The sequence below is a fragment of the Heptranchias perlo genome, chromosome 8, assembly GCF_035084215.1.
Source record: "Heptranchias perlo isolate sHepPer1 chromosome 8, sHepPer1.hap1, whole genome shotgun sequence".
NCBI classification, from domain to species: domain Eukaryota; kingdom Metazoa; phylum Chordata; class Chondrichthyes; order Hexanchiformes; family Hexanchidae; genus Heptranchias; species Heptranchias perlo.
Window position 1 is genome coordinate 40,256,591 of NC_090332.1, and position 13,135 is coordinate 40,269,725.

Below are 13,135 nucleotides of genomic sequence, written 5' to 3' on the forward strand. Positions count from 1 at the left end.
ACAGCCTTAAAAAGTCTGAGATGCTGGGAATTAGATCAATTACTTGTCAATCTTGCGTTTCTCATTTGATGACTGTTACAGTTCTCAGATGATCAATCTATAAATCAAAGATAGACCTTTCTGATTAAATTCAGAAAATTAGTAATAGTTTTGTCCTTTTTAAAAAAAACCCTGGAGTATGTAGAATGTTAGTAGGATTTTTTGCCCTATAATGTCATCCATGTAAATTGGATGTGTTAGGTGGTAGTGTAGCGGAATGATACAACACAGATATGATGCCTTCACGAATAAAAATGTAGTTAAGCATTTTATATTTACATAACCACCTAAAGTTATGATCCATGCAAGATTTCTGTCTTGGTGTTTTGTTCCTAAGTATGTTGTATGCCCCATAGCAACAACGTTCATATTTTACATGCACTGTTACTGGATAATTTACATATCTTCACAGCAATGCAGTTGATAGGAGTGCAGAATTAGCTTTATTGGTGATCGAGAAATCAATATTCATTTGCCTCATAGCTTAAGACAGATCTAGCAGTTATATAAATGGTGGATATTTCCTGTACTGCTACACATATAACAGAAATATCGTAACCCATTAGTTGGTGCATTATTTTCCACCAATTTCTTTTTTGTCAGCTGATAATATTACAGTACTCGATTCAATTTAAAAAATACACTCTTCTTTTCATGACAAAATGACATCCGTTAGCCGTAAAAAAAATCATAGCAGAAGTAGAAAATACTAACTCCATCAGCAAACCCGAAATGGGAAATCTCAGTAACAAAGAAAAAATAATACAGAACATTTGAATAAAAAGAAACAAAAATGTTTGGAGCTGTGCTGAAGGGTGTAACTGACTCTTGGGGGTTCAGGTATTCATAAACTGCTCAAACTTTACTCTTGTAGGTTTGTAATGTTATCCAAGCCCCTCAAGGGTGTTGTAGACTTGGACTGACTCCTTGCCATGTTATTGTCAATTGTACACATCAGTGTCAGCTTTTATACAGTGTGTACCAAACATACTAAAATATATCATACCGATTGCCTCTGTTTATCCAGTGTCCTCTGCTTTAAACATTTCCTGCATTTTGAGTAAACACTGATACCACACTGTGCAGCATAGAGTTGTTGTCATATATACTTCTGCCAAATGGAAGCAATCACTGAATTAGCCATTTGTACAATTGTTGTTTGTAGCATAAAGCAGTTTTTCATGTCATACCTTACTGGGAAACTCATTTCAAAGATAACAAAATTCAAAAATGGGAACAATGCTAGATGTTACTCGGTTCAAATACACACCAAAGAAATACTATTTTAAAATTATTTCTGAAAGATCTATGTCAGAGAAAATATTTGACATTTTGTGTTTTAAAAAAAAATGCTGCCTCAGAGGACCACATGATGCAGTGGGTTAGACACTGGCTTTGCCCCTCTGAGACCTGGGCCTAAATTTTAACCCCATGAACAAGTGGGTTGGGAGTGGGTGGGAAGGTAAAAATTCTAAAAAAAACCTAAAACTCAACCCCAACTCGCCTCCAACATACCCACTTCCGGTTTCAATGGAGGCGGGTCGATGGGCGGGCGACCAACCTGCTTTTAGGAGGCGGGTCAGTCAGTGAAAGCTTTTAAGGAGACTGCAGGCCTCCATTTTGACAGTTTTTTTATTTTTTAACTCCTGGGGGCCGGGATTCCCGGGCCTTCTGCTTCACGCCACGTGAGAGGAGGCGAGAAGGCCCGGCTAAGCAAGTATTGCACTGCTTGTGGGCCAGGAAGAGCAGGAGTGCTTCCTATAGGCCCATCAAGCCTACCTGCAGTGATCCCACACACACGATCGACTGCCCCCCATGATCGGTGACCCCTGACCCCAGTGACCAACCCCCTCCGCCTCCTCCCCCCATGTCAGACACCCCCCCCAACCAATCTAAGACTTACCTGCTGGCATCTGCTTCCTGGCTCTTCTCCCGTCTGACTGACAGCCAGCCTGTCAATCTGGCTGGCCTGCCGGGCGGGAAACCGACAAAAAAAAATTACGTCAAAATCGTAAGGACGTCTGGGGAACATGTACTTCCGGGTTTCCCATCAGGAATTCATCCACCCCTGCCCTCTTCCTGGCTCCAGGTTAAAATTTACCCCCTGATTTCAGATTCAGTCCAGACTGATGGGATGATCGACTTCTCTATCTGTTTGCTGTCAGGGTTCTTTGTGAAATGGACACTCTCAACCCAATTCCTAATGAACATGAGAACACTGCACAAAAGTTCCCATTGTTTAGCACTAATTGGCAATCCCTCTGAGAGATTCCTAGTGCAGGAAATGGAAAAACGTCACATAGGTGGGGATGGAGGGAAGGGACAGAGAAGATATTCTGAATTTGGGGCAAAATAGAGGGAGATTTACTGGCTATTGACACTGTGTGACCAAGACGAGAAAAAGTATCGTTCACTCTTAATCACCCTAAAGACACTAGTTTTGACCTCTGCTCAGGGCAGGGCTAGATGATCTCAGCCAAAGCAGCAGTGGGAGCAGTGCATTTGGCTTCGTTGTCCTCCGACTACGGAAGGAGAAATCAGCAGACTTCCTACTCTTACTCCCATGAACCTTCATTAACGTTTGTGGATCTCAGGTGAGGACAGGCATTGGCTTAGCTGTGATGTTTGCAGTCAGATATCTGGCATCACTCACTTCTAGACTCATACATGACTATTTTGGTAAGGTATTGGAAGGTTGTTAATGCCTATAGGTTTGTGCCCAACGTGAATCACTGCCTTAAGTAGAGGAGCAATGAGGAGAAAACTAAGGTTTAAAAAAAAGTGATAGGTTGTTGGGTTTACCAGCCAAAAATAAAAGACTCACTATTGATGATGTATCTAGAGAGTCTATCTCTGGATTATGAATTTTAGTTTTTAACTTGTCCTTTTTCAAATGGCATCAAAGAGCACTCATATTGTGCACAGTGCGAACCATGTTACGCTGCATTCTTGTCCGTTAGTCTGTCAAATTACTTTGCTGCCAGATCTAAAGAAATTCATGTTTTAGCAGCAAAGATGGATAGGAAGAGGAAAAAGGTGTCTCCCACTAATTTATGAGGACTTGCAGTGTTGTTGCTGCTGCCCACTTTTAAAATGGCTACCAAAATTCTAACAAGTTTCTCGTACTCTCTCAAAATCTCATCATGCATTTTGGTAGATCGAATCGGGCCAGGACCTACTCCGTTAATGGTAGGGCGTTGGGGAGAGTTATAGAACAAAGAGATCTAGGAGTACAGGTTCATAGCTCCTTGAAAGTGGAGTCACAGGTGGATAGGGTGGTGAAGAAGGCATTCAGCATGCTTGGTTTAATTGGTCAGAGCATTGAATACAGGAGTTGGGATGTCTTGTTGAAGTTGTACAAGACATTAGTAAGGCCACACTTGGAATACTGTGTACAGTTCTGGTCACCCTATTATAGAAAGGATATTATTAAACTAGAAAGAGTGCAGAAAAGATTTACTAGGATGCTACCGGGACTTGATGGTTTGACTTATAGGGAGAGGTTGGATAGACTGAGACTTTTTCCCCTGGAGAGTAGGAGGTTGAGGGGTGATCTTATACAAGTCTGTAAAATAATGAGGGGCATAGATAAGGTAGATAGTCAAAATCCTTTCCCAAAGGTAGGGGAGTCTATAACGAGGGGGCATAGATTTAAGGTGAGAGGGGAGAGATACAAAAGGGTCCAGAGGGGCAATTTTTTCACTCAAAGGGTGGTGAGTGTCTGGAACGAGCTGCCAGAGGCAGTAGTAGAGGTGGGTACAATTTTGTCTTTTAAAAAGCATTTGGACAGTTACATGGGTAAGATGGGTATAGAGGGATATGGGCTAAGTGCAGGCAATTGGGACTAGCTTAGTGGTATAAACTGGGCGACATGGACATGTTGGGCCGAAGGGCCTGTTTCCATGTTGTAAACTTCTATGATTCTATGTTTTTATGGCTGGGTAGCTGATGAACTGTCAGTTGTGGGGGGGGTGGGGGGGAGATTAAGGGAAATTAAAATGAAATCAAAGCAAGAAATCTAGGCTGGAACATGGGACTAGAAAAGTGGTGGATAGGGTGGTGAAGAAGGCATTCAGCATGCTTGGTTTCATTGGTCAGAGCGATGTCAGTCTAGGGAAAATTGTTGCATCTATTGTATTGAGTCTACATAAATGACTTAGATATCAAAGCCAAATGTAAGCTGGTCAAATTTGCCGATGTCACAAAACTAGGGAGATAGAAATAGAGGTAGCAAACACATAAAAAGATTTGGATCAGTTACACAATTAGGACAATACATAGCAAATTAGATTTAGTGCTGGTTTTACACATAAGATGGAAACATGTGGGACATAGCATACAATGAATGAAACTGAATAGCACAAGAAGGTTTGGAAAGGGACTTGTTAACAGTCGGCACATCACTTTCAATATCCACATTGGCAGAACAATTATAAAAACTGATCACACACTAGGAGATATAGCCAAAACATTAGAATACAAGTCTGCAAATGTTTTGCCAAGGCATTGATCAAAGTACACTTAGGATATTGTACTCCATTTTGGCAATCGCACTGCAAAAAGATGTACTTCCATTAGAAAGAGTACAGGAAAAGCAAAATGGATCCCACCTATAAAAGGGATGAGTTATGATGAAAGGTGAAAACAACTTAAGTCTTACAGTCTAGAAGGAAGGTGGTTAAGGATAGCTCTCGTTGAAAGACCTAAAATAGTAAATGGTATAAATTAGGTAAAATCCTGATTATTAATTCAAAGTGAGGCAAGAAAATAAGATCAAAGGTCATAATAGAAATGATTGAAAAGTAAAGTTAAGTAAATAGCAGGAAAATTATTCTTTATTCAAAGAGTGACAAATATGTTTGAATACTTCACAAAGCAAGGCAACAGAAACAAAAACATTGAGGTTATTTAAAATTCAATTAGATCTAATGATGAGGAAGTTAATGTATGAGAGGTGAGTCCAATTGCCCTTTTCTCATCCCCAAACATTTCTTCTGTGCTCAATTCTGAAGCTAAGTAAGAATAGAAATGGACGCAAGCAGGAAAAGCACAGAAGGAGTAGTGAATAGAGAACCAATGAATTACATATTTCATGTTGCAACCTTGGATCAAATTTCACTATCTACAAATGAGAGAAAAAAATATGGGAAACAGCTTAATTGTTCCCATCCCATTTCCTGGCATGCTTACATTCCTGAATAAGCAAATCAGCAAATGGAATACAGGAAAATTATGTGGTATACAGGAGGTATCTTATCACATTCTAGGAGGAAGGAGAAGAAAGATGAACATTACTTTACAAGGCCTTTTGTCCACTGCTTTGTTATTGTTTAACAGTTTCAGTGGATGACACATGAATCACCATTTCTGACGCAGCACATACCACCTTACAGCTTGGAAAGTACCCAAAGGCATGATTTCCAGAACTTCACCTCTAAACCTCACCCGCAAACAAGACATGGATGTAATCCAAACAAGTATCCTTGTTCAGGCATAGGTAAGCAGATGTCTTAGTGGAAATAATGTACTACTTATTCAAAGTAATTATCTTCTGAATATGCTGTAGGAAATTAATTATCCATATTAGTCATAAGTTAATAGTAGTAGTATGGAAAATATAGAATAGGGGTGTACTATCACTTTAAATCTGACTGTTGAAGATGTTTAACTACGCAGGTCGTTCTTAACAGTGAAATATAAAGTGGTATTACAAAGGGGGACTGTGTAATTGGTTAGCACATTGCCCTTTCATCTCTCAGGTCTGTGTTTGAATCCAGCCAGACTAATGGGATATTTCCTCTGTCTGCTGCTGTAAGAATCCTGCAAGGGATGAGGTTGGGCAGTCTTGACACAGTTCTTACTGGGTGTGCAGTTACACTGGAAAGCTACCCTAAATTTCAAGACAATTGAAATTGAAATTGAAATTAAATTGGCAATCACTTTGGCTCATGTTGAGAATTACAAATGCCAAACTGATGCCGTGGGGCAGGGGGTGAAGATAGGGGTTAAGAGACAATTGTTCTTGTTCAAGTAGAGCATAAGGAATCTTAACCTAAATGTAAAGCACATTTCTGGGACATTATAAAGGGAGACTCACTGATATCTGGCATGAGTGCGCAATACTGTCATTGGCCATAAAAAGTGTTCCATTCTACAGAAGTGAGATCCTCCCTTATGGAACACAACTTACCAACACCCATTTTTTATAAAGTGGCATTATGAACCCCCCATCCCCACGTACACCATTTAAAGAATGTGTTATTATTTTGTTTTATCAATGTGAAAGTCAGGAATCATAGAATCATGGAATGATATAGCACAGAAGGAGGCCATCCGGGTATGCTTTATTCAGTGAAGGCAAACAAATTCTCTTATGATTTTGCAATGTCTGCCGTGAGTATTTCAGAGCCTAGGCATCATTTACGCCAAGCCGCAGTTTTAACAGTTCACAGCAGTGTTGTCACTGGTGTCATTAATGTTCTGTAAATCTCTATTGTAGATGTGTTAAATTGTCCCATAATGAATTCTGACCGTATAATGCAAGAAAAAATTGCATCATATCTCACTGATATGACAACTCTAACTATAAAGTAAATAATCTTACGAATTAAGGTTACTAGTTAAAGAATATCTATCTGGAGGAGATGCAACAAGTTGAAAGGATCTCAACCAAGCTTCAGCAAGTGCTGTGGGGATCCCATCATGGCTTCACAAGCTAAGCATGTTCCTGGAGCACATCTTCCTTGTACTTTGCCAGATTGCACTCATGTTATTGAGATTTTGTGGATATTGTTATGTAAATCACTTACAAGCACATACACAAGCATAAGGACTTTGTAGTAAATATTATATAACATTTTGATATGTGGACAAATACAGGAACTGTTGTGTATTCAATGTACTCTAGCGTTAGTCCTGTTTCAGCCAATGGAGCAATACTCAAAGACATTGTGCCAGATTTTGCTGGAGCGGGGCATCTCATGGCTTGTCCCATTAGTTAGTCTTATTCGTGTACATTTAGATTTTAACATTTTTTTGGAAGGTTGTTGGAAGTGTGAGCTAATAATGGCGCAGGGAGGGCAACGGGGTACCTGGAACCTTGGTGAACAGCGGGAGAAACAGTATATCTCCTTAACCAATGAGATTAAAGGATTGAGAAATAAACAGAGGAAGGACTGAGTAAGAAGGTGAATTAGAGTGGGTGAATTCAATGTCAAATCAGGTACAGAAAGAAAGATTGGATTAAGAGAGAGGAAAAAAAAGATTCAGAAAGGAAAAGTAATTAAAAAAATGTAAAAATTTTAAACTTGACATTTTTAAAATCTTCTAAAACAATTCACAACTTGAAGGAATGAGACTCCACATTTATAATTGTTTACTTTCTGGGCAAGAGGGGGTGATCGGCAGTCATTAACAATTATCGCGTCATTTAAAGGGTACTTACGCTGTTAATTACTTTCTGCGGCCAGTTTAATGGGCAATTAATGTGCAAATGCAGCAACTTCATGAAAATCACGGGGAGATTAAGCGCAAAATGCCGGATTCGCAAAGCTAACAGCGGCCAGCAATTTGTGACTATTCACAATTCACGGGGTATCTCTTCCTCACTACGTTGCTGGCCAATTTGCGCATTAATAACGGCATGCTTCATTCACACGCCGTTATTTTTTTCAGCAAAATCTGGCCCAAAACGTTTAGCAAATCCATGACTTTATTAACAGTGATTGAAATCCTAAACATAAGAATTTTGCACAGATACGAACCTGAGTTATGAGTCAGAGTAACAGTTTACTGTCCTTTGCAACATTGACTGGCAAATACTACAATAACTGCAGCAGAAATTTAGCTTGTCTGTCTCAACAGTGTCATTAAGGGTGGATTCACACTATAATTGTACCCTTTGTGCTTTACATTGGCACTGCAATTATATAGTTATAGTGTAAATGCAGGCTGAATCCAGAGTCAAGGCCTGACCTGATACTGGAGGGAAGAGTAGATTTCTGTCACCAAGATTGAGACCATGCATTCATCTGCCTGTGCTGCTTCCTCCCTTCCCCCCCCAAGCCAAGCATTGTCTCAGTTCCTCTCCCATCTCCCCCACCCCCCCCACTCCAACCTTTTGTCTACAAGCCCTACATCCTGCTCAGTTATCCCATTCCCACCAAACTCCTGACCACCCAACTGCCCTTCCTGGCCCCCATGAAAGCTGATATTGTAAGTAGTTCCCTTCCCTTTCAAAATCACCATTATCACTCCCTCTTCAAAAAACCCATCCTCAACTTCTCTATCCTCACTAGCTACTGTCCTTTCTTCAACCTTCGTTTCCTCCCAAGTCCTTGAAAGTGTTGTTGCCTCCCAGACCTGTGCCCATCTCTCCTGCAGATCCTTGTTTGAATCCCTCATACAGCGTCAAAATGTCCCTAATCAAAGTCAAGGAATAACATTCTCTGTGACAATGACAGCAGTGCATTATCCCTCCTCTAGCTTTAACACAATCAACTGCAAGTAACATTCACGCCAGGCAATGACCATCTCCAACAAGAGAGAGTCTGACCACCTCCGCTTGACATTCAACGGCATTACCATCACCGAACCCCCCACCATCAACATCCTGGGGGTCACCATTGACCAGAAGCTTAACTGGACCAGCCACATAAATACTGTGGCTACAAGAGCAGGTCAGAGGTTGGATGTTCTGATGTGAGTGACTCATCTGACTCCCCAAAGCCTTTCCACCATCTACAAGGCACAAGTCAGGAATGTGATGGAATACTCTCCACTTGCCTGGATGAGTGCAGCTGTAACAACACTCGAGGACCTCGACACCATCCAGGACAAAGCAGCCCACTTGATTGGCACCCCATCCACCACCATAAACATCCCCCCGCCTCCGACCACTGCACACTGTGGCTGCAGTGTGTACCATGCACAGGATGCTCTGCAGCAACTCGCCAAGGCTACTTCGACAGCACCTCCCAAACTCACGACCTCTACCACCTAGAAGGACAAGGGCAGCAGGCGCATGGGAACACCGTCACCTGCACGTTTCCCTCCAAGTCACAGACCATCCTGACTTGGAAATATATTGCCGTTCCTTCATCGTCGCTGGGTCAAAATCCTGGAACTCCCTATCTAACAGCACTGTAGGAGTACCTTCACCACACGGACTGCAGCGTTTCAAGAAGGTGGCTCACCACCACCTTCTCAAGGGCAATTAGGGATGGGTAATAAATGCTGGCCTTGCCAGCGATGCCCACATCCAATGAACAAATAAAAAAAATTCCATTCTCCACCAACACTTCTCTATTGGATGGACTGCCCTTGCATGGTTGTTGGACTATTACCTATCTGTTCGTAGCCAGAACATCTCTAGTAATGTGGCATCTCCTCGGGAGTCCTCCAAGGTTCCATCCTTGGCCTGCCCCACTTACTCATCTACACACTGCTTTGGTGATATCATCTGCAGACATGGGGTTAGCTTCTATATGTATGACAGTGACATTCAAATCTGCTTTTCCACCACTTCTCTTGATTCCTCCACACCGTCTGTATTGTCATTGGAAAAACTAAAGCTATCGTCTTCAGCCTTCACCACAAACTCCATATTCTCACTACCGACTCCACCCCCCTTACTGGCCATAGCCACAGGCTGAAGTAGACTGTTCACGACATCAGCATCCTGTGCGATTCCAAGATGAGCTTCCAGTCCCATATCCTCTCCATCACAAGACCGCCTACTTTTACCTTTGAAACATTGCTTGCCTCCACCATTACCTCATCCCATTTACCATTGAAACCTTTATATACGTCTCTCCCTATCTTGTAATCAGCCATAGAAGTTTCCGTCCCTCCCAGAACTCTCTCTTCCTCTGACTTCCACCTCTTGTGCACCCCTCCTCTTCACCCCACCATTGGTGGCCATGCCTTCATTGGTGAGACCGCACCTGGAATACTGCATACAGTTTTGGTCTCCATACTTAAGAAAAGACATACTTGCTCTCGAGGCAGTACAAAGAAGGTTCACTCGGTTAATCCCGGGGATGAGGGGGCGGACATATGAGGAGAGGTTGAGTAGATTGGGACTCTACTCATTGGAGTTCAGAAGAATGAGAGGCGATCTTATTGAAACATATAAGATTGTGAAGGGTCTTGATCGGGTGGATGCAGTAAGGATGTTCCCAAAGATGGGTGAAACTAGAACTAGGGGGCATAATCTTAGAATAAGGGGCTGCTCTTTCAAAACTGAGATGAGGAGAAACTTCTTCACTCAGAGGGTGGTAGGTCTGTGGAATTTGCTGCCCCAGGAAGCTGTGGAAGCTACATCATTAGATAAATTTAAAACAGAAATAGACAGTTTCCTAGAAGTAAAGGGAATTAGGGGTTATGGGGAGCGGGCAGGAAATTGGACATGAAGCTGAGTTCGGATCGGTCAATGCCCTGTGGGTGGCGGAGAGGGCCCAGGGGCTATGTGGCCGGGTCCTGCTCCGACTTCTTGTGTTCTTTAGATTTGTGGTTGGGATCAGATCAGCCATGATCTTATTGAATGGCGGAGCAGGCTCGAGGGGCCGATTGGCCTACTCCTGCTCCAATTTCTTATGTTCTTATGTTCTTATGCCTTGGTCCCATGGTCTACTATTTCCTCCCTATACCTATCTTTCCTCCTTGAAAGCCATCCTTAAAAACCCACCTCTGACCAACCTTTCCTCTACTTTTTTGGTTCAGTAACTGATTTTCCTTGCATCTCTATGAAGCACCTTGGAATGTTTTAATATATTAAAGACGGCTTGGGCCTTCACACCTGATTTACACTCCCCAAGTTTAGTAATGGTGAGAAACTGAAACAGCTTTGTACCAACACTAAACTTATAGTGTGAATGCACTGTAACAATCTTCTCCAGGCTAATGTGCTGCAGAAGTAGGGCTCCAACAGATTCCTGCCTTTCCTTTTGTCCTTTAAATAGTTAACAGATCAGAACCAGAACTGTTGACTGTTTTACTGTTGATTTCCCCTGTGTTGTTCTTAAAGCCACAGTTAGTCAAAGGGTTTTTAATACTAATGACATAATTGGAATTGTGACCTCAGACTTGAAAATTTTAAATACACAAACATTTCCGTTTCCAAACCACATAAGATCTGATCCCTTATTTCAGGAAGGTCCTTTATGGTCTCAAAATGATTCATGTAGTACTGTTTCTATACAAACCTCTTTATGGTTCAGTGCCAGAAACAATGTAAGCCACACCTAGATGTTCAGTTTTATAAATTTAACTCTTCTGACTCCAAATCTTTAGTTTTCAATGTATCTTTAGGCTCTGGTCATTCAATTATTTAAAAATAAACTCTCTGATTTTATCAAAAAATAGATTTTTTTAATGTAATGCTGGATATTCTGAAAGAGGTACATCAGTTATTTAAACGCTCACTAGTCACAACTTCCTTCACATACAACTAAGTAACAACTAAAGAGATCTAGGAAGAATCTGAAAGACATAATGTTTAGAATGTGACCCTTCACAGAACAGATAGTACTATTCTAATAGGAGTGGAGTGCAGGGTCACCCCTGATACATTCAAGTATTTTTCCCTCTTTTAGATTCTGATTGAAATGCTGTGCATTTCCAGTTTTATTTCCAGAATTTGCAATAAATTTCAGCATGTTGTTTATAAATAACAGAAACCATTTTTGTCATGGCTGAAACCTTGTTTCATACATCTGTGGCTCAGTGGTAGCACTCTCACCTGAGTCAGAAGGTTGTGGGTTCAAGTCCTACTCCAGAGACTTGAGCACAAAATCTAGGCTGACACTTCAGTACAGTACTGAGGGAGTGTTGCACTGTCGGATGAGACTTTAAACTCAGGCTCCATCTGCCCTCTCAGGTGGACGTAAAAGATCACATGGCACTATTTCAAAGAAGAGCAGGGAAATTTTCCCCATGTCCTGGCCAATATTTATCCCACAACCAACATCACTGAAGAACAGATTAGCTGGTCATTATCACATTGCTGTTTGTGGAACATTGCTGTTTGTGGGACCTTTCTGTGTGTGAATTGGCTGCTGCGTTTCTTACATTACAACAGTGACTACACTAGTCGTCATTGGCTGTAAAATGTTTTGGGACGTCCTGAGGTTGTGAAAGGCGCCATTTAAATGCAAATCTTTCTTTCTTTCTTAGGTATGTTTCGTCAATCTGTTTGCACAAAATTACATTGGCAAAAGCTAATAATTATCGGATTTGCCAAAACAGGAGGCATCAATAGGTGAAAAAAACCTGCATTCCTTGAACAACTTTAACTAGTCTACTGCCACGGCTCTTCAACTGTGATCTCACAAGTAATTGCCAGTGGTTCACATTTGAACTCCGCTGTACAACAATAATCTTTGTTCATTTTTGAATATCTAATTATTGTTGAAAACAGAGGACCTTTTGGGGAAGGTGAGTGTCTCATACATTCATCTCTTCCCCAAGTCCCAAACTATTTCTCACTTTTTATTTGACGGTCGGAAGCAATCCTGTAATGTTCTTACTTTGAATTGTTTCCGGGTTCTTTGTCATGGTAAAGGAGTAACTTGATATTGGAGCAGAAATCACTCCCGATATAACGGAGAACTCAACAGCGCTCTCCATTGTTAGTGGCGAAATGGAGGAGCATGTTCCCGTGTTTGCACATACGCAGTGAAACGCGGAAATCCGGAACTTGTTCCTAGTGGTTTGCCGGCGATATGACAGCTTCGAATTAAAAGGACACTGCACGCTGCAATCAGAGAAATCATTGAAAAAGTACAAACTTGCACACCTGCCCAGCTGGAAAGTAATTATGCCACCAAACAGGTACGCTTAAAAATACAGGTCTAAACTAAGTTTTAACAGCGTGGTAAGTCTTAATGACTGCCAAACAACTAAAAATTAACTTTCAAAAACATGGAGTCTCATTGCACCTTATTTTAATAATTTTGGTCATTAAAAAGATAATTTTTTTAAAATTAAAGAATTATTTTTTTTTTACTTTTCCCTTCTGTCTCTTTTATTTAATTCAATTATTTCTTACCCTCTCTTTTGTTCGCTGTCTATAACTGTTTTACATTGATTTAAAATG

General features: G+C 41.1%; 1 protein-coding gene and 1 long non-coding RNA gene across 6 annotated transcripts in view; one reads left to right on the forward strand and one right to left on the reverse strand.

Moving 5' to 3' along the window:
* The window catches only part of LOC137324567 (uncharacterized), a 66,321-nt gene that overhangs the window by 42,969 nt on the left and 10,217 nt on the right, over nucleotides 1-13,135 (reverse strand). The gene's annotated exons all lie outside the window — the stretch shown is intronic.
* Nucleotides 1-13,135, forward strand: part of LOC137324565 (uncharacterized protein C2orf73-like) — a 60,476-nt gene that overhangs the window by 23,756 nt on the left and 23,585 nt on the right. For all 3 annotated transcript variants that reach the window (XM_067988999.1, XM_067988998.1, XM_067988997.1), the window contains exon 3: nucleotides 5,377-5,536. In XM_067988999.1, the coding sequence (XP_067845100.1) occupies nucleotides 5,377-5,536 (160 nt within the window). The remainder of the gene's footprint in view (nucleotides 1-5,376; nucleotides 5,537-13,135) is intronic.